The sequence below is a fragment of the Pocillopora damicornis genome, chromosome 7, assembly GCF_964200805.1.
Source record: "Pocillopora damicornis chromosome 7, jaPocDami1.2, whole genome shotgun sequence".
In the NCBI taxonomy this organism is placed as follows: Eukaryota; Metazoa; Cnidaria; class Anthozoa; order Scleractinia; family Pocilloporidae; genus Pocillopora; species Pocillopora damicornis.
The window spans coordinates 11,603,032-11,629,428 of record NC_142676.1 but is presented as its reverse complement, the minus strand read 5'-3'; the positions used below and the strand labels follow the sequence as shown (position 1 = coordinate 11,629,428).

General features: G+C 37.0%; 3 protein-coding genes across 6 annotated transcripts; 2 read left to right on the top strand and 1 right to left on the bottom strand.

Moving 5' to 3' along the window:
- The first annotated feature begins 426 nt into the window (after positions 1 to 426).
- On the top strand, positions 427 to 4,477 carry LOC113687067 (UPF0669 protein v1g209471). Its single transcript, XM_027204768.2, has 2 exons — positions 427 to 576; positions 2,022 to 4,477. Exon 2 carries the CDS (start codon positions 2,076 to 2,078, stop codon positions 2,544 to 2,546), a length of 471 nt encoding a protein of 156 aa, XP_027060569.1. The 5' UTR covers positions 427 to 576; positions 2,022 to 2,075; the 3' UTR covers positions 2,547 to 4,477.
- On the bottom strand, positions 3,352 to 10,110 carry LOC113687065 (uncharacterized). Its single transcript, XM_027204767.2, has 7 exons — positions 9,937 to 10,110; positions 9,766 to 9,826; positions 8,460 to 8,537; positions 8,101 to 8,174; positions 7,310 to 7,408; positions 5,817 to 6,341; positions 3,352 to 5,017 (listed from the first exon to the last, which is right to left on the bottom strand). The coding sequence occupies exons 1-7, from the start codon at positions 10,093 to 10,095 to the stop codon at positions 4,904 to 4,906; spliced, it is 1,110 nt and encodes a 369-aa protein (XP_027060568.2). The 5' UTR covers positions 10,096 to 10,110; the 3' UTR covers positions 3,352 to 4,903.
- Positions 10,111 to 13,276: 3,166 nt separating this feature from the next.
- Positions 13,277 to 26,394, top strand: LOC113687073 (uncharacterized). Of its 4 annotated transcripts, none has more exons than XM_027204778.2 (4): positions 13,277 to 13,340; positions 20,527 to 20,600; positions 23,174 to 23,255; positions 23,949 to 26,394. In XM_027204778.2, exons 2-4 carry the CDS (start codon positions 20,559 to 20,561, stop codon positions 25,559 to 25,561), a joined length of 1,737 nt encoding a protein of 578 aa, XP_027060579.2. In that variant the 5' UTR covers positions 13,277 to 13,340; positions 20,527 to 20,558; the 3' UTR covers positions 25,562 to 26,394. The 4 variants fall into 4 exon arrangements, with proteins under 4 accessions (XP_027060579.2, XP_089069284.1, XP_089069285.1 ...); XM_089213158.1 differs by lacking the exon at positions 13,277 to 13,340 and adding an exon at positions 15,983 to 16,090; XM_089213159.1 differs by lacking the exon at positions 13,277 to 13,340 and adding an exon at positions 19,439 to 19,609.
- Positions 26,395 to 26,397: the final 3 nt, after the last annotated feature.

The window sequence follows — 26,397 nt, the reverse complement described above, 5'->3', positions numbered from 1 at the left end:
AACGTTGACACTGAGATAAAAACGATAAGTTAGAGTAGCGATACGACTCACCCTTTATATACCCTTTTACGTAGAGTGAAGCAATCGTTTATAAGTCTTTGTTAAAATGTGTGGAAAATTTCCGAAAATTTATGCGAAATGCTTTACAAAAGCCTTTTTGATCGGTTGAGTTTTGGATATAAATTAGTGAAATGGGTTTAATAACCTTTTTCGTTCTCGTTACATTTTAGTTAATTTGCCATTTTAGTCAATTTTCATATTGTAAGCGTTTTTATCAATTTTTTAAATATTTCATCTTGTAACAATTGATATGTACTTTTTAACAAATGAATACAAACACATAAGATAAGACATGCCTACTATTTGTCCGACCGGACAAACCGGTAGGACTGGGTCTGAATATTACTGAGTGAAGGGACAAATGTTGGAGGTCTGGGTATGAGTGCATGGTAAAATGTCCGAACTTATTACTTGCGATCTGTTGTTGGGCATAACTTTGTCATTGTTTGAAACATAGAAACAAAAATTATCCGTGATATTGTTTGTAACTTCGGATCTTCTCTTCTTGAACGTCTGGTAAGTGACTTCTTGGGTTTGGAGCCATTATTAGAATTCGCTTGATGCTTAAAATTACTTCGATCTCGTGGCGTAACCTTCTAAAAGCGTTCTGCACACTTTTGTTAGGTTTTCAGGTATTCATTGTTAATTTTTGGTGTACTTTGATACATATTCTTCCACATTTATATTTATAATTTTCCTAGATTTTGCTCCAAACTGGTCATCAATGAGTAATATTTCAGAAGAATTCATAAATCAACACGTTACTTTTGACAGAAATCAGCATGAAATTACACGCGCTACATGCACTGCACACGCTTATTGTTCATGTAGGGTTCGTGAGATAAATTTTATCCCCTCATCAGAATACTACTTGATGCCGTTTTATAGGTATTCATTTTAACTAACCTCAGTGGTAGCCTTTGTTTGAGATCTTACAGTTATATCCAAACAGCAAGCCTTTAGCCCAACCCATCCTGGCACTGTAAGGAGAAGCTATATTTTATTTATATTTTTCGTTGCTTGAAAAAGAGATAGTAACGATCATTTCACCTGTTGCCAAATTCCTCCTGTAATTGATAGCCTGTGCATAAGGGACTGTGGAGTTGGATAGTTGGGGTCTGCAATATCTTCTTAACCCATTCCTTACCCCCACCCCCCTTTATCAAAAAAAAAGGTTGACAGATGATGCCTTTCAGTAAATAAGGTATACTTGGATAAAAAAAACTGTGAGTACTCTCAGTAAGAGTCAAACCTACGTCCTTCCAATTAGAACTTCGAACACTACCACTGAGCTATTAGAGATTGTGGCAGGCTAGGCTGTGTAACTAGGTCATTGGTAAGTTTTGCACAATGTTTATCTAATTGTAATAAAGTAATTTAGATCTCTCTTCTAGGAATTTTGCTCCAATCTGATATGGACACTTCTACTAAAGTGCTCGCCTTCAATGTTCTTTATTTATTTTAAGTAAGAGAAGGGTGGGTGGTTTATCTTAGACTCTTTTGTTATGGCCTGTGACTTGGTCATCTGTTACAATAAGGAAATTTAAGCAGAGATGTTTTTGAGACGCAGATGGCAACAGGAAAAAGAATGTAACTAATTCTGGTGCATTGACCTTCATAGATTGATTGCAAGGTTGTTGTACTGTTTCAGCATTTTAAACTAAATTGTACTGACCTAAAAAGTGACATGAGCACTGGTAACAATAAATTTTAACTTCCACCTGCCACCCACATCTCATAAATGCTTGTGCTTAAGCTCCCTAATATTAAGAAGGGGGGGGGGGGGGGGAATTGAAAACCTTTATCACCTCAATTATCACCAAGTACTGCAGCTGGGTGATTCATACTGACCAACTAGGAGTATTTCCTGTCCCTTCCCCCCCGTCCCTCCCTGGAAAAGATACTGAATTGAAACCCCAAAGAACATTTTCAAACTGGAAACATTCTTTTGTCTTTTTCAGTTCAATGCCATTTGGTAGAAATGCACATTGAATAAGGCAAATAATAAAGCACTAATGGAGACTACAGTATGGTTCCTGTTACTCATTTTCTTTTGGTTGAGGCTTACATCTTGTGAATATGTCATCCAGACTTTTGATGGAGAAATTGGAGCAGGAAATTTTACTTATTTTACATTGAAGAAAGAAGGAGAAGTAACATTAATCCTTGAGAGCATAGAGGGTGATGCTGATATATATGTTTCACAAGAGAATCTCAAGCCTGATTTTGAAAATTACGATCTCAAGTCAGCAACTTGTGGTGAAGACATTGTTACAATTCCAAGTACTTATAAGAGACCTATTGGAATCTCGGTGTTTGGTCATGTATATGCCCCTACCACTAGATACACTATGAAAGTCTTAATGGACTATTCATCTGGAGATGAGAGTGAAAGATACCATAGTGAAACTGATGAGCCAGAGGAATCACTTATTTGGACAGTGTTTGTCAACATTTTAAAGCTTATTTTGGAGATTCTTCTGTGAACATTGAGGGTTTCCTTTCACATGAAGAGAAATTATTGTTATAGGTCTTGAGGTACGTTAATTTATAAATGCTTCTTTTATTGCATCAGTTCACTGGAGCTGTGTGACCATATGTCATGACTTCAATTGGAGAGAGGGCATTTTTGCCAACAGAAAAAGACTGTTAAAAAACCATACAATGAAGTAAGCTTTTTACAATTTTTGGTCTATGTAAAATTACTAAAAGATGAACATTTGTTTAGTTCAAAACTGGACAATTTCAATGATTTGGGTTAGAAATCATTAGCTTATGGTGTCAGTATTTGAGCATGTTGAGAGCAATTTCCAATTGAGTGTTGAAAAAAATCTGTTGTTGCTTAGTTTTTGCCTTACTTTGCTCTGTAATTGGTGTAGAAAACTTGCACTTCTTTTTTAACCAATCAGTTGCAACACTAAAACCAATCAGGACTTGGTCACCAGTGTTTTCCTGCCCTTGAAGTAGTTTGGTCAGTTTTACTTTGAGTTTTCATTGCCTCTTTAAAGTGATTCCTCAGTATTACACTGTGCGTCCTCTACTGCACGTAAAAAAAGCAATCACTTTAGGAACCTTTCAAGTTGATGTTGTTTATAATTTCCTGATTTTCCCACAAATTGTATTTTATCAAATGGTTCCATACACGTAAGACTTTCTACCTCTCAAGTATTTTTTGTGTCGTTTAAGAACCCTTGCTTCAAGCTACTGCAATATGTACCATGAACTATTGAAATGATGTATGAGATTAGTGCCAGTACAGGTATATGGGGTAAGTTTGGCCGTTCATATTCCTTAAACAAGCACAGTGAACTATCTTTTTAATGTTTTTTTTTTTTTTTCAAAATTGACATTGGTAGGGAACATTTCAGGATAGTCAAAAAAAAGTTTGATAACTTTTTTTTTCTGAGGAATCACCTCAAGGTATTTTCCGTTTTTCAGATGGGCAGTTGTGATTACTTTGGTTTTGGTATTACTTCACTTAATGGAAAGTGCTCTATTATTAGCAGCAGTACTAGTATAAGTAACAGTATTAGTACCAATATTAGTACCAGTAAGATTTTCTCTTCTCACTAAGATCGAGCATATTTTCAAAAGTGACAGAAATAATTACAGGTATAAGACCCCTTCAAAGAAACATCGATCACCACTTTGCTGAGTAAATGGATGAGTATTTACATATAATTCTAATCAGCTTCATTGTCATCACCCTTTGCACCAGGCTAACATTAGCATTCATATTCTCCACAGTTTTCTTTACAATTCCTGTAGTACTCACAAGGAGAATTTGTGTGACAATCAGGAGCTTCTAAAATGGTCATCATTTCTGTTATTCCTTTGACATTAACATTTGATTCAAGGGTTTCTTGTCATGGAACAACAAAGTTGACATCCTCTGAAGGATTATAACAATACAAAACTCTGTTATGCTACAATTAAGGCCCAGATAGCTCTGGTATATGATTTTACTCTTGAGGAAAATTTCCATAAATGCCCTTGTACTAAAAATGTTCAGTAACTCAGATCAGCAGAACTTGTCTATGTTCAGTAGGCCCTACATATTTATTTATGATCTGCTCACTATGAGCTATTATGGAATAAATACACCTTACATAATTCCATGATTTTACATATAAATTACATAAACAATTCTCCATTTGGTGCAAAAATATGCTCACATATTTCTCCATGGACATCATCTGTTCAGAGAGCAAAGCTCCAAGAAAGGTGTGAGCTTTGAGGAACAGATAATGTCCAAGGACAAATATACAGCATATTTTCACGCCAAGTGGAGGATATCGCGTTTGACAAGCAGGAAAAATGTTATGAACAACTTACTGTTTACAGAATGGTAAGTTTACTATTCAGTGTTCTCTGATATGATTTCATGAAAAATAAAAACATGTTCCTTCTTCTGTAACAACCACATTCACTTTCTCATCTTGAAATAAATTTTAAAAGTAGGTTGTCTGTATTGGAGGGTTTGAAAATTGGGGAATATCACCTGGGTTTATCCTTGGATATCTCCCAGGTTTAGTTGGGGGGAATTCAGTTGTTTGATTGCACGCAAGCAAAAATATTGGTAGGATTGAAAGCATAGATATTTTGTGAGTTGCACAGTATTTTTTTGCACCTTGTATGGAGGAGGCAAAGGAACAATGAGCTTAATATCTGCTCATATTACAATTACATGAAACTATCAAATAAGGGATTTATTATACCACAGTATCATCTCATTTTTATAGTATTTGGTTTCTGGTTTTTGAAAGACAAGAAGAGAAATTCGGATGTATTCAATGCAAACTTTTTATAAGATGGTCTAAATACACATAACTTGAGAGTCACTTCAGCCAAGAACACTATCCAACCAGTCTTCAAGATCATCTTCCCTTTCCTTTGTAAACTGGTCAGCAGATGAGTTTGTTGTTGGCGATGAACCTTTGTCAGACGATGTATCCAGCTAATTAAAAATAAGAGCAAATAACAATTTGAGTTGAGAATACCAGTTGTGTTGTTCAGCTAATTGTCCAAATGAATTTCCAAGGTGTAAAGTCAATCAATATCCCTGTTCTACAGTCACAACTTATAACACATTTCAATCAATATTCACTTCACTTAAGACATGCATCTCACAACATATTAAACATTCACAGCTAACATACAAGCCATGCAGTCAAGTTGATCTATTCCCATGATGATTACATACTTAGAGATCAACAGCTCAAGAGGGATGGGAAAAAAGAACTAAAAATTTTGTTAAATCACAAGTAGGTGAAGATTGACTTCAATGGGGCTAGTCTTTGTCTATGGATGCTGTTATTTGGAATGCTGAGTGGCAGCTATGATCAGAGGATAATGTAGGTCACTCCTTAGAATCTCAAAATGCATTCAGTAGGGAAAGATGTGATTATTGAATGTTTTTCTTTGACAATCTGAATGATAAATGCATTTTGATTGGGTCTTACTGATGATATATTGGTGGACAGATGCATAGATAATTTCCCCATTTACAAGTTTATTCTTTGTTATCATATCGAGCAAATAGATTCCATGTTGCCGTGTACAACAAGAGACCACAGAAGATGTCAAAATGTGGTAAAAACATCTGTGACAAACTTGGTTGTGCCTCATTTGCCATTCTTTTGTTCTTACCACACTATGACATCACCTGCGATCTATAACTGAACTGAGGCATGGAAACTTAGAATCTATTGTTTACTGGAGTATGTTTGTCCTTTGACCTTTGACTATTATCTAACCTTTTTTGTTTCCCCTACAGTGAATGACATTCTTTCATTACAACTATTTCCTCCAGGAGTGTCGAGTGAAAGAAGGAAATCAAGGTCATCATCTTCTTCATCATTGCTTGATTTAATCACTTGTTCAGTTCTACCAGTCTGTGGACTATCTGCAGTGTTAACAGTTTTTAACACATCTTTCAAAGAACTCTGTAATTTTTTGGTGTTTTTAAGGCTACCAGGCTCACTTGTGAATCCAGAATGCTTTGAAAGGAGTGAACCTTCACTGTAGCCATTCGATGAACCACTTGAAAATTTACCAGATTCACTATCAGTCTGTTGAATAGGTCTTTTTGGTAAATCCTTTACAGTTTTTTTCTTAGTAGGCAATGCTTGTAATTCTGCATATTGAGAAGGGTTTTCATGTGAATTTCTGGCAGATGAGGTTAGACACTTGGTCATTGCATCATCTTTGCTTGACGGTGAAGTGCACTGATCTTTAGAGCATGCTTGTGCTTTTAGTTTGAACACTTCAATGATATCTGGCTGAGGAACAAAAAACATTTCTTTAGTACTTTATAGGTAAGATATCTATGTCAATTAAAGACTGATGATTATACATTTTGTAGAATACTGTAACATTAACAATTAAGTTTTGATGATGAAGCTCATCACCAAAAGGAGACTGACACCAGGTTGCCAAAATGTTCCCATCCAAGAACAGAAGTGACTGCATTGTAAGACAAATGTTACCCCTTTGACCATTATTAAAATAGAATGACACAATTTTGCATCACATCACATCCAACATGACCCACAGTTCACTACCTGATACACACAGTTCACTACCTAATACATCAGCTATGGCTGCTAGCTGTCTGTTACTCATGGTCCATGCTTGCCATCAGCAAAATCCACCTCTTATACCTGCCAAATTTTACTAAGTCAAATGCAGAATTTCCAAAAAATGTTCTGCTGAATTCTGACGATTTCTCAAAGCCTTTTGAATGCCACCAAACATGTCCAAAGATGTTCCAATGGCTGACACATGAACTGACATTTTAGCATGTTCTGATACAGTTAGGACTCAAAGTTGACATTAAGCACCCCTTGTTGGAACATTTTCAAGAAATATGAACTGAATTTTTGTTTTTTATGTGTTAGAGAACAAATCATCCAGATTTTCAGGTCAGGCATGAGAAATTGTCCTCAGATCAACATCTTTGGTCCACAGGTGTGAGACTCGTGCATAATGCATGAGAACTGCCAGCTAAAATGTCTTGTCAAGTTAAACATTTTAGGTATTGCAAGGCTAGAAACTATTACTCCTAAAATTAAATTGAACAAAGCAAAAACACTAAACCCAATGGTGTCTAAGTGCTGATGTGGCAATGAACTGTTAAATACCAGTATTACTTCCCAAGGATATAAAGAGAGGAAATTGTACATATGATGAATATCAAGAAAAAAGTATGCTTCATGGGAATTTCAAAAGAAGAAACTGTGATACCCACATGTATTTCATCTTGTGAAATGTCAAGACGCTTGTGTAAAGGAACACAGTTCAAAGAACTTGCCAGGGCTTCAAAGTCTATCTCAAGCGCTGAAGTAGCCTGAAATGCCAAAAGAAAAAGTAAATGCAAATTAACCCTTGCAGATTGCTCTTTATCCACAGAAAGAAGTCATCACAGAAACATCCTGACTAAGAAGCTGCAAAACTTGAGGAGCTTTTGTTCTCATGCAAGCCTTTTCATTATTGACTTCTTGCGAATTCATTTTTGTACAGATTGCCAATGTGGTAGTGAACTCCCTAATTTTGCTACTAACCCTTTACACCCTAACATCAGTATGCATATTCTCCAAACTGTTCTCTATACAATTCCTACAGTGTTGACAAGGAGAATTTGTTTATCAATCAAGAGCTTCTTTGGTTGGTGATCATGTCCTTTATTCTCATAAACATTAACCCTTTAACCCCTAAGAGTGACTAGCATCAATTTCTCCTTACAGTATCACCCCTGAATCAAACATTAAGGTCATGAGAATAATGGAAATGATCAGCAAGTATAGGAGCTCTTGATTGTTAAGCAAAATCTCCTCGTCGGCTCCTTAGGAAATGTATAGAAAACAGTAAAGAGAATATGCATACTGATCTTAGGGTGTAAAGGGTTAATGTTTGATTCAGGGGTGATACTGTGAGGAGAAATTAAATGCTGGTCACCCTTAGGGATATGAGGGTTAACTACTTGCTAAATCCTACATTGAACATCACAGAGTTCCTATGGTAAATCAATTTTTGACTTACCTGTGTTGGCTCACCATCAGTTTCTTGATCCCAATCTTTTTCTGACTGAAACCGAAACTGTGAAGCAGGATCAGCTGAAAGATGATATGAAAAGATTATCTTTTTAAAACCCTAACATCAGCTTGCATATTCTCCATATGGTTCTCTATATGTTTCCAGTAGAACTGATATGGAGAAACTACTCAACAATTAAGAAATTAAGTGCTCCTCCTTCCTGTTCGATCCCACTGCAGTACCATACAGAGAAATAAGATGCCAATCATTCTTAGTGATTAAATGGCTTGAGTTAACAAGTCTTACAACAATTGCCATGTACACTGATTTTTCTGAATACAAATTGGCAACTCTTAGAGTTTTACCTGATCTTTGAAGAAGAACACTAAAGTCCTCTCCTCTTTTTAAGATGTTTTCATTGTCATCTTCATCTTCTCCTGTATCTGAAATAAAGTGATATTTGAACATATATATTTCCATAAATTCAGTTTCATGAATTGAACTCTTTAAATAATATATGACTTGTCACCATGCAGCTATCACATAAAATGTCTCCGTGATCACGTTGTTTGTAAGACCATGACCTTTGACATCCCCTTTATGACAACTAGGTCATGGGGTTTTTGTTAGGAAATGTAGTAGCAACACAGTAGGGTAAATTAACAATAGAATGATCCCTGCATCATAATAGATTCTGTGATTTGCAATACCTGACTCATGACAACAGCCTGTCTAAAATATATTGCCTCAAATGGGCTCCAATTTATTGGTTTAATCTCTCAGGGAGTCAAATTCTTCTTGAGAAGAGGATTAATCCTTTAACTCCCAAAGTAGATCAACATGAAACTTCTCCCCAAAATATCCATATATTATCCAGCACACAGGCAATGAGAATGTTCAAACTTATCAGGTAGAAGCTGCTATATTGATCTAATACTGAATTCTCATATCTAAGTTACAAGGAAATGTGTAGAGGGGAGAATTAACAATCAGACCTTGGGAGTTTAAGGGTGAAGAAGTTCTGTCTCCTATTACATCAGATCCAGCAATTTATGACACTATATACTGGATTGCTCTCAATCAATACCCAGGACATTCACAAAAATATTTGATGAGACGGGATTGAGTGTATTTCACACTATAAAAAGAGCAGATGGCTAAAATGCAGAATAAGGATCAGAGGTAGATATAATTGCAATCTTTGACTTTCTTTCATGAGTTAAGGATGCCACTGTTCAATGCTGAACAACAGTCCAAATTGACAAGGCACATTTATAAAAGCTAAACCCTATATTTGGTCAAACACAGATATTGCAGCTAAACAAATGACATAAAATATCAAGGAGTGATCAAAGTCAGTACTGTGCCTGCTATCGTATCAACTTGACTAAATGTTATTAGCCCGTCCCTGCTGCAGAATGCTCTGACAAGAACCCAAATCCCATAAACTTAGGAAAGCATTCATTCTCAAATACACGCCAAGTACCATGCAATTCAAAGTAGTGACCAAGGCAAAATAAATTGGTCCTGAAGTGATTGTGTGTTCTGCAGCCTTTCCAAGCAGATCGCTGGGAACACCTTCACCTCTGGGTCTCAATGTTTGTGACCTCACAGTGAATCTTTGCGGAAACCCTTATTCAGAATCTGGTGCTCAACTTTTAATTAACTCACCTTGCTCAAGGTCTTCATACCTATCCCAGTTGCTTGAGATATTTCTCCTTGAGAACTTCCTCTGATCTCCACAACAAACATAAAAATGTATATTAATACGAGAGCTGATAACAATATCAGATTGTTAAATATCGCAGACATTATTTTGCAATTCAGTACACAGTTCATTACCCCGTCAGTTTCCGCTAGATCGACGTTTCCTTGCGATTCTGTAGATTCTTTTCCTTCATTAGTTTCCTTCTTTTCTTTAGAGGTTGTCTTCTTTCCGGAAATTCCGTGTTTTTTCTTGTATTGTGCGCGCTGTTTTTTCTTATGTTCATCCGGCCTCATCTTGAAATGAGCATACGGAATATTTTTACAGCGGAGTCATGTACTCATCATGCGCCCTCAGACACACAAATCCAAAATGGCGGACGAAGGGTAAGCGGTTCCTTATGTAATTGTTTCATACTGTTATTTGTTTAGAAAATGGTGCGAAGTCGCCTTCAGAAGGAAGTACTCTCTTTATATCGAAGATTTCTACGTGCAAGCCAAGACAAGCCTGGTTTTACAGAACACATAAAATATGAGTTCCGAAAAAACTCTGGGATACCTAAGACGGACGGTCTTCGCATCGAGTACTTTTTGAGAAGGGCACAGAATCAACTCAAACAACTCGAAAAGATGGAATGTAAATCAATGGGATTCTTTGCACAGCATGAAGATTAGCAGAGGTGATTTGAGAGCAAGTTATTTTTCTCTCGGAAATATATCAATCTCAACGCGTTCAGGATATTGCATCAGACCTACTCCAGGCTGATTGTCGAAGCCACTTTATGTGGGGAATGAACGCGACAATTCGCAGGCTAGGCATGATTTTTGGAGTGATTATTTGGATATTTATTTGTCAGAAAGAGGATGAACAAAGGAGATAATAGTTACTTTTCCCAGTAAACGCGTCGCTGGATCAGGAAGATGAGTATCTAGAGGTTTCGCCTCATTACAAGTTTGCCTCCATACGTCAGTGCGAGTTGGCCCCTTGCAATAAAACAAGTTTACCCCAACCTTCATCTTATTCTATGTACAAAACATGACGCTATCGACACTGCTGATCCCAGCAGTATGCAAGACCCACGTCATATATGAACTTCGTAATGGGCATTGCTCACCATAGAGTCTCAATGGCCTAGTGGTAGAGTATCGGAGCGTGGAAACCGGAGGTCTGAGGTTCGACTTTTCATGGGAACTCGTAATTTTTTATTTGTCCCACGCTCGTGACATGATGAAAAAACATCTTTCTCTATTTCTTTACCGAGCTTAAAGTTACCGTCTTTCTTCTTCTATTTACATTTCAAGACTTGTTGCTCATTTTGCTAAAGTAATTTTTCGAAAGTGAAAGTGTTTCCAAACTCAGACTCTCCTTTTTGCTTTACCTTTCAAATTACATTCAATTTCTCAATGTGTTTATCTGCAGTGGTGTAAAATGTATGGCGATAAGCTAACATCCGGTGTTAGTTTGTGCGCTCAAGTGCAAAGTTTCTTTTATGTTATTCATCGCGAAAAAAATTGATCGAGAAAATGCTAGTCTTGCAATGCTTGTTTATTGTGAGCATTGGTTGTGAAAGTAACCAAAGAGATACTTCGATGGATGTGTTGAGAGGTTCGTCGAGAACTATATCAGTTTCTGTAGCGTATGCAAGGCAGCCTGCGGAACCGGCGTGATTTTTAATGCGTTGTCAGGCGAACGGTGGCAAGCGTAAGGCGAGCGCTAAGTGCTAGTTACGCGCGAGGATTCGCGTTAACCTCGCGTTTGCCTTCGTTTGCGCGAAAAAATTACGCCTTGATGAGTCTCTATACAATACCAAAGTAATATTTGAATGAAACATCTAAATAGCGCCGAGTATAAGAGTGAAGTCTGATTTTTTAAAATTTTTTTTCCTTCACCTTTTTTTTAATACGTGTAGGATCAAAGTAAATCTTTGTCCCAGAGGACCCGAATTATTCATAATCTGCGTTTACGACATGAAGCTCGTGCATAGCTTCGAAATAATTTTCTATGATGTCGATTCGTCTTTAATTGTTTTAGACTAGTTTGTTCACGCCATAAAAAGATATTACATGACCCAATTTTGTTCCTAGTCGATGAAGCGTAATGAGGTCTATACAGGAAATACATAAATCAGTCAGCAGAGCTGACTGATTTATGTATTCGATGGATGTGTTGAGAGGTTCGTCGTTCGAAAAGGTTCGAAAGTGGACGTAGGCATCCTTAACCGAGGGCCCTTTACGATTAACCATTAGCTGTAATAAAACAGCAAAACAATTTAGGCGTTGGGTGTAAAATTACTAAACTTTAAGCATTAGTTTAAAAAAAACAGCTAACTGTAAACATTTTCCTTTTTAACTTTTACGTTAAAAAAATTTAAATTTCAACCGTTATCGGTAAAAGCCATTACCCCATTGGGACCCTCTAAAGCGAAGTACACGTAAACGTCTAAAATCAGACAGGAGTGTTCGACATTGCCGCGTCTGTGAACTGATGGTAGCGTCCGGAACCGTACGGAAATGTTTAAAATCGGACCGAAGAGTTACGAATAAAGACAGTAACGTCAGGAATGTGATGGAATTGTCTGAGGTCGTGGAGAATAGCCCAGGGTTTGAAAATGGACAAAAGTTTCCGAAATCGGACAGAGGTGGTCATAAACAGACGGATCTATGATGCAATGGACGGAAGCGTCCGAAAAAAAAACTTATAAGTTCAAAAATCGGAAAGAAGTATCCAAAGTCGGACCGATGTGTTTGTACCAAAACGAACTAAAATCTTTCAGAAGTCTCCAAAATCGGACGGAAGGTTCTAAATCCGGACGAAAGTGTCTACAAACCGACATAACGCCGACGTAAACCTCATGAAAAGTATCGATACCTAATTTTTACAATTGTACTTTTTTTTTATTGAGTTAATTTTAACCCAGGCACCTTCACTATTTCTTGTGTTGGTCTTGCATGAATAATTAGAGTTGTTCCTGATATCATTGTTCCACTTAAATCCCTTCTTGAATTGAAATTAATTTTGGTTGAATAAATGGTTGTTCAAGGCTGAAAGCCCTTCCATTGTTTGAATTCTGGACAGAAAAGTACGGGAAATTGAAGTAATTAACAGCACTGTGAACCTGAAAAACTGACCATCTACTGTTCTTTTCTACTGAACTGTTGCTGTTTCATTGGATGAGAAAACTAAAGTAAATTTTGCGCGAGGTTTAGGAAAGACTTTGATGAAAGGTGAAACAGGCCTCAATGAGCAGTTTCTCCAAGAAATGGTGGTACAATCAGGACCTGGCATTAGCTAACAAACAGGGCATTGTCCTTGGAAAAGAACTGATAAAGAAATGTACATTAGTTGCAAGCACCAATAAATTATTTGCTCAAAGCTATTAACTGCCATTGTTGTGATTACAAATACTCTGATGTGCTGGTGAAAGGAAGGATTTCGCGAAAGAAAATTACTAACGTCTTGGACTTTGGAAGTCGATCGCCTATTTTGTCATTCCCATGATCTGGTCAGTGTACTCCCGAAAGGAAAGCTAATCTAAGAGAAGGTAAGCTTTGCGTAGTTGAAAAAATAAGTTAAAGGTACATTTTTTATTTACAGAAAAGCAGCTTACTCAGTCGCTGAAAGCTTGTTATAGCTCTGTCATTAATAAAACAACAGAGAATTAAGCCCACGAGTCCATGTCTGCTTAGTGTTGACAAACTCTCTGTTATTCCAAATTTGCGAATCATATATTTCCGTCGCAACAGCAAAATTCTAACGTATTCTCGGTATGATCATATCAAAGAAACTCTTTTCACAACTCGTAATCAAATTGATTAATGGGTGCATGTGCGTCAAAGTAACATAGATTTTAAGGATACGTTGCGTAATGGTTGGTTGATAAAAAATGGACGAAATTTTCATTAAGAAAATGTACTGCATTTGAAATACAGTTTTGTTCTGGGTAATGCTTGATAATTAAATAGAGAAAACAGATACAGGCACAAAACAGATATCAGATCCGATGATTTGTGTCTTTACAGTGAGTTAGTTGCTTTGTAAGCGATTTATACCAAGTTGACATATTCGAGTAAACCGATTTTCTGATTCAACTGCATGTGCTGACATCAAAAATATGTCGCTTTGTCAGGCGTGCGAAATCAAATGTCCCAACTATTTATTTGGCATGGAGCCAGTTGGTCAAATTAGACATCAGTCCCCGCAAATTATCTGTCAAAAAAACTCAAACAATGAGCATTCTAGAATAAATTATTCCCGTAAAAAGTTCTTTTGCTTAGTTCAGACTGAAATATAAGATAAAAGTGGAAATTATCAATGCTTGTTGTGAAACTGACTTGCATTATTGATGAAATTGGTTACGCCTCATTATAACTGGTGTAAGAATACGGCTTCTTTTAAATTCGGTATGTTTCATTTCGTCATAAAATGCATCTTATTAGCAATTTATGAAATAAATCTTATTTCCAGAGTCCAAAATTGTTAAAACGACATTTGTTAACCACGTATATGAAATCTTCTGCATGAATTAAGATGTGAAGCATTTCTAGAAAAGTGACATAGTACAAAATGTGAACTCTCCATGACAAGTCAAACCCACGTTATTTCCGACTTCTTAGCTAACTGAATTAGCTAGGAAGAGAGACTTGCAAGCGATTGAGGCCACTTCCATTACATTTGATGCGTGAAAATGTTTCGTGACGCCCTCAAGATCAGCATTAAGGAAAGGGTTCTGTATAGGATGAGAAAAACGGAATAATTAGCGCGGAAGCGCATTGAAGGAAAATAATGAGAATTTTGCATGTTTGGGCATCCTTTCTGTTAGGTCAGATCTTTCTGAATACATTTATCGGAACTCACACAGGACGTTACAACGGCAAGTGGCACCATTTTTCAAGAGATTTAGCTTTTAGAACAAGACATCAAGAGAAAATGACCAATTATTTTCTTTGTGAGACATGCAATAGGCACTGAAACCACTTTTTAGTCGTTGAAATCTGGATAGCATACAAGGACTGTAAACTTACTCATCACTGACATTGCAACTTTCTGAAATTATGTCCAAAATACAAAGGACTTATGATCAGTCGAATGTAATTTGCCTCAAACACAAAATTTCCAAAGAAACAATGAATTATAAGATGGAGGGAGAAAAAATTAGGACTATTCGAGCTTTTGGTCAGCTCAAGACAGAACAACCAAATCCGTTTGCTCTGAACAATAATTAACCTAATTGGCCCTCTCTTGTGAGATGAACTAATTAAAGAGGTTTTTAAAAGAATTAACATATAGATGCTATTAGTTAAAAGGTACTGTGATATCATCTGTATGAGCGAGGATTCCTCTGAGATATATCTGCATATTTAGAAATGCAGAAAAAGACAGTTTTAGGCCTCGAAACGGACCCTTTGATGCGTTTCAAAAATCTCCGATCGAAACCTAAAAAATTGAATATGATTAGTGACTATCTCGATCACAACTTCAATATGCCACTAACTTGATGCTTACATAAGAATGAATTATTCAGCGCAAGAAATACGGAATTTAAAGTAGAAATTGGGAGGGAAGGCGTGCAGTCGGAGAAATATTTGGACGTGCAGTGCTTTGGAGAAAGGCTCACGATAGATACGGATCTCTGATAATGAACTCGCTGTCGATTTGCCCGCCGACGCAGCACAAAGATTTCTATTAAAAGTTTATCCCCGCTTTGTTCATCCGTCTTACAGCGCTGAGTTACGACCAGTTGTCAACTGATGATTGAAAGTCAAAAGTAACTAGCGATTACAGTGGTCTTTGTTTTGCTTCCCTACTCTATTCACATTCGCAACAATCAAATGACAAATTGAAATCAATCGCGACCTGTCCATTCACCTCTTACATCACCTTAGACTGCTTTTTTTTTCTTTGGAATATAATTTTTAATTTTCCTTGAATGTCAATTTCGTTTTTACGACATTCACAAAGCGACCCAAGATAGTGGACTGATAGGAGAGATTGAAAGAATTGTTGCCGTGTTCAATTTTGATTAGTGCAAGATTCAGAGAGTTGAAAGAGGCCAAGAACAGAGTTGAAAGAGGCCAAGAACTAGTCCGAAATGTTGCAGCGATGAAAAATATTTTAAACAAACTTCTCATTAGCATTTTTTATTGAAAATGCTCTGATGTCTGTGACGACAGGTTTTCACTCGACGAACAATTAATGTGACTGATGACCACAAGTTTGGTGATTCGCTTGTTGGAGTTATCGCTTTCCAGTGGATAAACTCCAGGCAGATTTAGACCATCCAGAACAGAACAGGTGGGTTAAATAAGTTTTTGTTTTTTTAATGACGAGTCAGTGTAGTTTCTCATTGAAAAAAATACATATATTTTCTAAGACGTATCAGTAAAATGAGGGCAGCGATGGGGTAGCCGAGACATCAGACTGAGAGGGAATGAATCTCTTCGAATATATGATAAGTGAAAATCAGGCTAAGTTTGATAAAATATTAAAAATATTGGGAGCTTATAATGTTTTTATCGCCTGCCACAACACACCGTTAGAAATAGTTTCTGAACAGTTTTTCTTTAGCTATTTTTCACACGTCACCATGCAAAATGTGGCATTTCATTTCATCTTTTCCCCGAAGTCAGCAAACAAACTCCCATTAGTCCTGAGACTCGTGTTTGATATTTGAACTAACAAATCATGGACTGTTTGTTTCAATAAGCAAGTCCGACACAATAATGAGAATCCTTTACAAAGAAATAATTACTTGATATCTATCTCTAAACTTATGCTGATATAAGCGACAGTGACATGAAATTTTTGTGGTTTACAAAAACTTGTCGAGTGTTCGATTTTAACTTGCGCAAAATAGATAGAACGGCCAGTTTGATTGAAAAATACAATGAATAAGGTATTGACATTTCAGAAAATTGTCCCTTTCTTATTGAAGAGATTTAGACCCAAGAGGACGACAAATGAATCGTAAAAGAACTCTCTGTGTCTTCAGTGTCAGCCCTTTGAGTAGTACAAGTTGATTCTTTTTTTTTTTCAACGTTTTTTTAATCATTTGCAATTAACAGGAGAGAATTTTCTATTATCGTGATTTGTCTACTTTTAAGTGGATAAACCCTTAAAAGCATTATCAGAGGCAAGAGCAAAAACAGAGCTTCAGTGGATCACAGTTTCTCTAATATTCTTTTCTATATATATCGCCGAAGCAAGACATCAACTAAGTGGCAGACAAAGGAGTGTCGGATAAGAAGTGCTATTTCATTAGCGCGCACTACTCCGGCGTAATGAAATGTTGCTCTAAACCCCAACAGGATTAGACTACGAGCAGTCCTTCCTTTACGGCAAAGTCTGTCGCGCGAGTAAAGAATTTAGCGAAAAAAATTGATGTTGGCCCAACGCGTGAAAGTCTGAGAGCTTCACTTAAACAGTACTGAGAAAAACCTCCAGAGTACTGTTATGGAGTGAAATCCTTGTTACTTTGTTGATTCGTGCAAACTTTTCTTATTATTTCGACCGTGCCTGTGCTCGCAATAAGCTCGATACAGATGGATAAATTTAGTAAAAGCGCGGATAGTAAAAGAAGTTTGGAGACAACTTGCTCTTCAAAACAAAATATCGAGTCTAGCGATATATGATTTGTTTTGCCTGGACTAGTTCAGAACTGCGGGTGAACCGGAGATTTGGGTTAAAAAATGAGGAAATAAAACTCTTTCAATAAGCTCATCGCTATCTGTTTTGTACACAGTTACGATAGGGTCTCAGTGGGCTGATGGGTCTTACGATTAAATTCTTTCCGCTACAATTAATAGGAAAAATTTTCAGGTTAACTTTTTTTTAACGACTAACGGTTAAAATTTGAGACCCTCTTGAGAAGGTAGACTAAGGTTTTAGGGGATTGTCTTCCTGGTCAACTGTGCATTACTATAGGTTCAGCGCAAACCCCCTCCCCTCCCCTCCCCTCCGGCAGGGTTTGCTCAGCTTTCGCCCTAAAAGCCTGTTTCCAACAAAAATAGAAAAATGAAACGGGAAACGAGTGGTAACCCATTTATTCATGGTTTGTGCGCCATTATAATGTACATTTTTTGATGGCCAATTGGATGTTTACCTCCTGCCACTGAGGATTTGATTATGTTTTGTCTGATTTGAGTTACCTCTTCGCAAATACTTTGATTGAATTCGAAGAGCTTTCAAGATAGTCGAGGAGAGTTGAGAAAATACGCTGAAGTTTATACAATAAGGCCACAACATTAAGCAAAATCGACCAGGTATGTTTTACCAAATAACATTGTTTCAATCATAGAACCGTTTCCGTGTAAATCAATTTCATGGCTAAATTTACATATAACTCAACGTTACAAAAACTAATGACACAAGAATTTCGAAGATTGATGGGCAAAGCTTAAACTCAGTAAGAGGAAGGTCATTAAAAAAATCAAAGAAGTTTGAGCTGTATTTTTGAAAAGAAGGATCGTGTAAACTCACCGTTTCTGGTTAACCCCCCTTAATCGCCACAAATATGCCTTTCACATCGTTATTACTTTGTTGTGAGTCGGATGAAAGATTTTAAAAACCCATTCCTACCTTTTATTCATTCATTTGACTTTGCCAAATATCTTTGTTTGCTGATTATATGAATAGAAAAACGAGGGAAAAACAGTAAGGAAAAGTCATGGCGTTGGCCGGTATATATCGGGCTATTTTTAGCTTTGAGCGGAAAGGGAAGTCTTACTCCTGACGTCTGCATCGTTGTTTTCTAAAGAAGTTTATTATTTCTGAATTTCAATTCAAGAAACCGATATCGTCGCTGTTCGCCAAGTTATCGATGTAACTCGCAGGTGATCAAGGCTCACTGAAAGAGGAAGGAGGTTTTTCATTTAGCGCGAGTGAAAGGCAGCATATGTATGCAAAACGTAAAGCGATTTGCAATAACGCAATTAAATTATAACCGTATGAATTCCCGTCCCATTATTTTCTCTTGATGAATAATGTTTGGTTGTCCACTAGATATTTCGTTCAGGGTGGATTCCAGCGTTTAGTATCATGTCTTCAAGCTCAATCTACGCTCCTACACTAATTCTCCTGTCCTCTTTGGTGTTTATCACTAACTGTCCGAGAGGGAAGTAAATAGGATTATATAATAAGTGCTTCATTTACCTTTTTTTCGGTCAGGCACCCAACCTCTAAAAGCGCCCACCCTGTAGATAGCTAATTTTAAGTTAAAGAGCGCTCAGCTTCGAATAATCTGGAGTGCACCAGAGGAGTATTATTTACTTTACTGGCTCGCAATCTCTAAATTCACTTTCCCATGAACATCTTCAAGTTCTGTTATTATCTATAATTTTGCTGCAAAATAAACTTTTTATTAGAAGAAAATGGCGAAAATTGAAGAGGCACTCAGCCTCGAATAAGCGCCTACTCTCACGGTTCAGAACTTTAACAACCGTTCAGGGCATTTAATCGAATAAGTTCGGTAGCAACAAGAGACGTCCAAACGGCCCAGTATAGTTAATGAATACAGCAAAGAGCTCTTGTTTACCTTTGAAGAACTGTCAAAAACATGATGTCATCATTTGATAGAGCGAATGCTAACGATTTGATGTTCTTTTTGTCATGTATATGAAGACGGCAGTTTTTGCATGAGTAAATAGATCAAAATATCTTAGTACATCACGTACAGTAGCTGTATAGTGGAATAAAATAGGTCTTCTAAGATGAAGAAATGAGCAAATTTTATCCTATGGATATCGAAGATAGCGTTGAATGGTAATTTTGTTGAGGCCACATTTCGATTCACCGTATCGCGCATGTGTTAATAAGGTATTTTTACTTCTCTTTCTGTGAGGCGGAAGGACATGTCAATGTTATCATAAGTAGAGAAAAATTATTGGAATTCTTAATAAGGCTGGTACTACTTTCATTGTTCTCTAGAAGGATGTCTTTAACTTGAAAAGAATAAGCTTATAATTTTCCAAATGATTTTTATTTTTCTCCGTACACATAATACGCTGTCAGTTTTCATTAAACCTCTATCGTTAACTTGGTTTCTAGCTTTGATGTAGCGTCAAGAGTTTAACTGGCAGTGTCAGCTTTACTTGCTTTTTTTTCCCTATTCATTATTAAAATGAGCCCACCACTTGGCTGTATGTAGAAAAAATCTAATTTAAATTTCATCCCTAGTTTTATTTACAGTTTCTGAAATGATCAGAAAGGTAGCGAAATATAAGCAACTCTGTGTGAGTTATACTAAACAATGATTTCGTTTTAAATGAAATTACTTTTGGTATTATGTCTTTGAATGGGGCCTTTTAGCCATACAAGAAAAGCGCCTGTGACAATCTCAGGATATTGCCTTAGTGACCAGAAGAACCCCTCTTATTTACATGAATTTTTTATTTAGAGCAACGGCAGATGGTACATGTTATTCGAATTGCTTTAGAAGCAGAGCGGCGGGTCAGACAGTTATACCCAGAAATTAGCAGTCACAGTTTTTTTCTTGTGAAACAAACAAAGTTTTACACCTTTCCCGAAGATTTCAGAAGAAGCCCACACATATCTGAACTTATCGGTGCTGCTTGTGACACTGGATCCTTCGACATCCGGGGTAAATGTTACAAAACAGATCAAGTTCTGTTTTTGGATTTTCATCAGTTTGTTATCATGGATATTGCCGGCATAGCCACAGATTAAATTATTTTCTTTTCTTGCATAATAATATTTTTTTGTATTTATTTTAGATCCCTAGAAGCATTATCTACTCTGATGAAGAATGGTCTTAACCGAGATGAATTTAACTCTTACATCAATGTTGGTAAGACTTTTGTGTGATATAAAACATAGGTCGTTTGAAACAGTTTTTCCTTATTATTGTAGCGGTTGACGGCAGCTGTTACAAAGAGTCTGATTAATGCTTTCAATTGCCAGGAAAATGCACAATTTTTGTCGTTTCCTGTGCTTAGTTAATTTTTGGCGGTATTTTGCACAATGATTTATTACAGCTTTAGAGAAGTTGTCGCTTTTTTAGAATCTTGTTTAAGAAGGATATATAGAATCTATATATATATATATATATATATATATATATATATATATATATATAGACGTATTCTTGCGGAATGGAAAATTATTATTAAAGCGAAGAGATGCCAAAACAATTGATTTGAGAAAGACACCAAAATGGACACCAAAAAAGAAATGGAAAACAAATGCCAGTGGATAACAAGGATTAAAAGGGATTGCAGATGAACAATTTGAAAATCTAGCTCATTTGTGCGGAGGTTTAAAAACACCAATGTTGATCTGCAGATCATGTTATCGCGGAGAGTTTTTGAAATACACTTCAAGCTTTTAACACCACACTTCATTCGGCCCACGCACTCTTCTCAAAGTTTCACAAAACTGAATTTGAATTGAGAAGTAAATACAATGAAGTTTTCTTTGAGCCATTTGGGTGTAGCCCTAATTACTTTTCGTAGACTCGATGTCTCCTGATTAAGTTACATAACAGCAGGTACACTGCTGAGTGAACATATTCGACACTCACTGGAAGTAGGAGCTCCGGAAAATTTAAGTATGCCAACAGAAAAAATTCTTAATAAAGAAAAAGAAAACAAAAAAAACAAAACAAGTAAAAAATTTGAGTAAAACAAAACATAGATAAGTGAGAGGGTATCGATCTTAGGAGAACTTAATCATGCTTAAAACAAAGAGTCCCACCAAGTTTTCTACAGTTATGACTTCTTCATTTAGTTTCCTTTAAAAAAATATCCAGAATTTAAAGCCTCCCAGAAAAACTATCACGTCGTCAACTCTTTTCGCTGGCTAAAATTTCGCATTTTGTTGGCCTAAAATGCATTTTAGCCTTTTTACTCGCGTGATCGTTTATAGGCTGTTTTGCTGTAACAGCACTTTGGTGTTGGACATAAATATGCTTTGGGCACTGAGTCGAGCTCTAAACTTACTAATGCACGCTAACATAGACTATATTGTTTTATTACAGTCAAATTTGTAACTTATCCTCTTAAAAAAAATAAAAGTTTAATTACTCTGGCTTAACGGTTTGCGTGCGGGACTATAAGTTTGATTTAATTTTTTCTGGAAAGGGAACATTATTTTGCCTGCTAGGACTCCTAGCGTTTCCTGCTGCGGAACCAAGTACTAACGCTGCTCTGACACCTAAATTTCGCTCGAATTCTGCTCTGCATACCGAAAACGGAACCTAGCTTTGAGTCTCATGATTTGCAGAAACTTACAAACAGACACACAAGGGACAAAGACAAACCTTTATAGCAATATTTACCTATTCATCATCACATTCAAATTTTGATTCTTCTTACTTTGGACAAGATCTCTTATGAAATATTCAAGATAGAATACGTGCTCTCATTAATTTGGTCTAAGGGTGTATTGATATAAGAGTATGTAAACACGGTTGTCACGTCACACTTTCTATTCTCTCTTATCAAAAATATTTTATAAAATTAAAGCAATGGTAGATTAAAAAAATTCAGGTTTGGGAAAGTCATGCAAACCCATGAAAGTTACATAACTCCTCGAATTTTCCCAACCCTTCTAGAGTTTAGATGAGGCTATGCAAAAGTCCTCTGTTGCGCGAATATCAATCGAGATATCGTTTGATGTAAAGGAATTATGCAAGCACATCTTAGCTAATGGTCATATCGGTTTCAACTCGTCTCCCATTTGCTTTGTACTTGGGTTTAAAATTTTTCATCCAACTACCGAACAAAAATCACTGATGTAAAGAAATTTTCAGTTTTACTTTACTGTTCAATAGATGCCGCAAAAATATCTCACATAGCTAACAGAACGCTCATGTCGAAAAATTGCGACTTTTTATATTGGAAATTCTGTAAGCGTAACTTAACGTGGGCTCCGTGATTAATTCATTGCGATTCTAACACCACGTATTTTTAATTAAACGCCCACCTTGAATGAGCACCCACTTCCCAACTGACCTTAGAAACAATGAAATTCTATTATTAACTGAATAAAAGCCATCAAGATATCTCACCTAATACCGAAATTTCTTATAAATTTAAATAAACTTCTAAAGGAATGGTTAAATTCTATTTTGTGACATTCTCACGCTTTGTTAGTACTTCTGGTTTAGTTGCAAAATAAACTCACTATTTCTTGAAAATGGCGTAAATTTAGTCTGCGCACAGCCTCAAATATAAGCACCTACCACGACAAAGCGCCCACTTTCAAGATCTAAAATTTTAAAAAGCCCGCAGGGCTCGATTGAATAAATGCGGTATATCGTTAAACATCATTTCAAATTCGAGAGCAAGAAACAGTCAGCTTTTGTAACAGACAGCTGTTATGTCGGATAAAAAAACTTTTTTTTTATCTTTTTCTATGTAGATTCTTTTGTGCGTTGTCAAATTTAGTCCCGGCGGAAAAGGAATGTTTATATCCGAGACAGACTTCAAGACGGAGAATGAAGGTTGGTATGTCCCCTCAATATCATTCAGGTTTTTCTGTCTATTTTTTTAGTTAGACCTCATAGGTGGTAAGATATGATATTTATATTTAAAGTAATTAGTTCAAGTGGTGGGCCGGTAGTTGGCAGACCACAGGGAAGACAATATTGAACTCCAGGAATCGTTCTATCAGCGCTCTCTTTATCAAAATTTTGAAAAGTGAAGTATAATTTCGTATATAGCCACTGTTTCAAATTGAAGCAAGGCTACTTTTTTGTGATTTTCTTGGGTTTCGTTGCAATTATAAAGCAAGAACTTTTTTCGAAGAATTAAACCAGATCGTTAATTATAAAGGTCTCATACCGAGTGGCAACCATTGATATCGAAAGATTCATCAGAAATAGGAAACCTAAGTTGAGTGCTCCCTAAATTAGAATATAGTGGTTTGTTCTGTGGAAAACATCAGATGGGAAATGTAATATAAGCATCCCCTATTCGTTTTCTTTTTCTTCCTTATCGATTACGGTGTCCGTTTATCGTTCCTTCCGTCCGTTCGAACCTATTTAGGTCTGTCTGTTTGTGTGGCCTGCAACTCTTTCTCTCTTCCTTACTCTTTGCCGCAGGATCAGAGTTAAAATGAATTAATTTAGGATTCGTTTTGAGTGTATTTTAAAGCCGACAAATGTACTTTTTTGAAAGTTTCCATTATTTGACAGAGCGAGCACCGAGGAAGACTAGGGCAGAGCCTGAATCCGAACCGGAAAGCGAACCTGAAGCGGAAGGAGAATCCAAAGCAGAAGGAGAACCCAGTAGTGAAAATCACTCATACACGGAGCCTACCTCAGAATATCCAGAAGGAGAAACTGAACCGTCGCCAACGCCGGAAAATTGGCCAGAACCAGGCCCCCGTTGGGAACAAGCATACGAGACGTGGAGATGGGCCTGGGAGCTACATGTTTACCTTTACGCGACGATATACCTTTTGATTGGCTTGTACGCCGGATATTACGTCATAGCTAACGTTTATGACGGTCTGCAAGGAAAATACCTGAGCGTGAGCCTCAATATCATGGTGTCGATGTTTGGGTTCACGAGGGCCCTTGTCATGTTTTTGGACCCATATCATCAAGGGGGTATAATTCACAACACTGCGGTGATGCGCGTGATTTGGTCCCTCGCAGGCCCTTGTCTCACGGCCTCCGACAGTTTGATGATTCTTGCCCTGATAGAGACGGCAAAAATCTCCGTTGCACCTCCTAAGCTTCAGAAAGCAAGCACAAACATTATAATCATAAGCTTTCATTTTGCACTTGTAATAACTACAGACTGTGTAGTTGCCGACTATGTGGAAGCGAAAGTTATGTTGTTATTTTGTCAGTTGTTTTTTGTTACGTGGGGTTTTGTGCTTGGAACTATAAACTTTATCCTTGGATACAAACTGGATAAACAACTTTTCAGTCACAAAAAACCAAAAGAAACAGCGGACAAAATATACATTTATCTTATTTACGCCTCCGGCTTAGCAAACTACTTTTTATGCGCAATCATTGTTTATTCAGCGTGCGGAGTATTTGGTGTTTATTCAGATGTTCAATTTGTAGATGCATGGCCTTGGTGGGCCTTGCAAACGATGTCTCGCTTCAGCGAGATCCTCGCGTGTGTCTTGATATTCACAGTTAGTGCTAAAAGGACCCGAGTGAAAAAGGCAGTCGCTCAGTTAACGGATGAAAAAAGCTTAGACACAATCATCCCGGGAGGAATCGGTTCTACGCAATCTTTATCGTGGTCCTCAAGATTCAGAAATTGCTTCAAGCGTAAAAAAGTCGCCGCTGACAGAAACAGTGGAAGTGCAATAAGCCTATTCACAGCTCTCCGTGAAATGGCTCTGGCTGCGACCGGTGAGAACTGGTACGGGACAAATCTGGATCCCCCAATGAAAGATAATGGGGAATGTTGGGTAGAAACAAAAACGACTTCGTCTGTAATTCATCTGCCTGGGAAAACGAAAATACATCCACATGTAAACACAACTGACGACTTAGGGAGCGATGGCGAGGAAGTGGAAAAGGAGTACTTAGAACTTGAGTTAAGACGCGTACAATCAAGAAGAGCGAGCATGTTTACAGCTCTTCACGACGCTAAAAAGACACGTAACACGGCCTTTCCACCCGGAAAAATGACTCGGCTAAAGCCATTATTCCAAACTGATAATTCTGGAGAAACTAGCATCAAGGAGATTGACTCGAAGAGACAAAACTCTGGAAATACTTGGGGTAAATGCCCGGAAACAACACTTCCAAATATGGCAAACACGGAAGAAAATTACTGAACAATAAACGATTCTTCTCGGAGGGCAAAGGTCACATGATGATCGAGAAAATCAAATTTTTACGCACCATTAAGTAACAGGAAGGCTGGCAAGGTTTTTCTGCACTGATCGATTTTTTGTCATACGAAAATAACATTACAACTGTGAGAATTTTTTAAGCTAGGGCTTCAGATGCGTATCGTGTTGTCTACATGAATATTATGCACAAAGTTTTGATATTACACTTATCAGGGTTAAAATGGAATTCTAGCAAGTCGTTTTAAAGGGTAATTATGCCCCAGTAACCATATGATTACAAATCATACTACAAAAATATACTACCACAACCTTTCGAGATTTCGATGATTTACTTAACCTTTCGAAGATTGTTCTCAGGTACCCTAAAGATTCAAACGAATTGAACGCAATTCAGTGGGCTTGCAGCACACCCATGGCGGTAGTGTGCCTAGAAAAATTATGTTTTGACTAAAATGTGTCCCTATGTATGGTTCCTGATTGTTTGAATAGATCACCTTACCAAGGGATACAAAAAGAGTATTGAGACTCAAATCAGGTCGTAGGTAGGCGACCAAGTTGCTAAGCAAGATTCAAAATGGCGGCCTCTGAAGCAAATTTCAGCGCATTTCAAAAGATTTTACGCTAATTGAAATCAGGAGGTGGAAATTTGAATGATTTCCCAAAAACATTTTTGATGATGTAAATACAAATGATATGATCTGCTGAGCATACTTATCTCTTCGCCCAACATCTGCATCTTTAATTGAAGGCAGTGCTTTGCGATGGGTTATTTGTACCACATGCAACCAAATAAATCCGGTTTTATTGCCATATTGCAT

Bases quoted from the DNA above. Each gene is read 5' to 3' on its own strand.
- LOC113687067 (XM_027204768.2), top strand. From the start codon at position 2,076: ATGGAGACTACAGTATGGTTCCTGTTACTCATTTTCTTTTGGTTGAGG.
- LOC113687065 (XM_027204767.2), bottom strand. From the start codon at position 10,095: ATGAGGCCGGATGAACATAAGAAAAAACAGCGCGCACAATACAAGAAA. The intron at 8,175-8,459 runs GTAAAACTCTAA...ATCATCTTTCAG, and splicing joins TGTTCTTCTTCAAAGATCAG to CTGATCCTGCTTCACAGTTT. The intron at 5,018-5,816 runs GTTAGATAATAG...ATTTTTAATTAG, and splicing joins CTGTAGGGGAAACAAAAAAG to CTGGATACATCGTCTGACAA.
- LOC113687073 (XM_027204778.2), top strand. From the start codon at position 20,559: ATGGTCTTAACCGAGATGAATTTAACTCTTACATCAATGTTG. The intron at 20,601-23,173 runs GTAAGACTTTTG...TTTTCTATGTAG, and splicing joins TAACTCTTACATCAATGTTG to ATTCTTTTGTGCGTTGTCAA. The intron at 23,256-23,948 runs GTTGGTATGTCC...ATTATTTGACAG, and splicing joins CTTCAAGACGGAGAATGAAG to AGCGAGCACCGAGGAAGACT.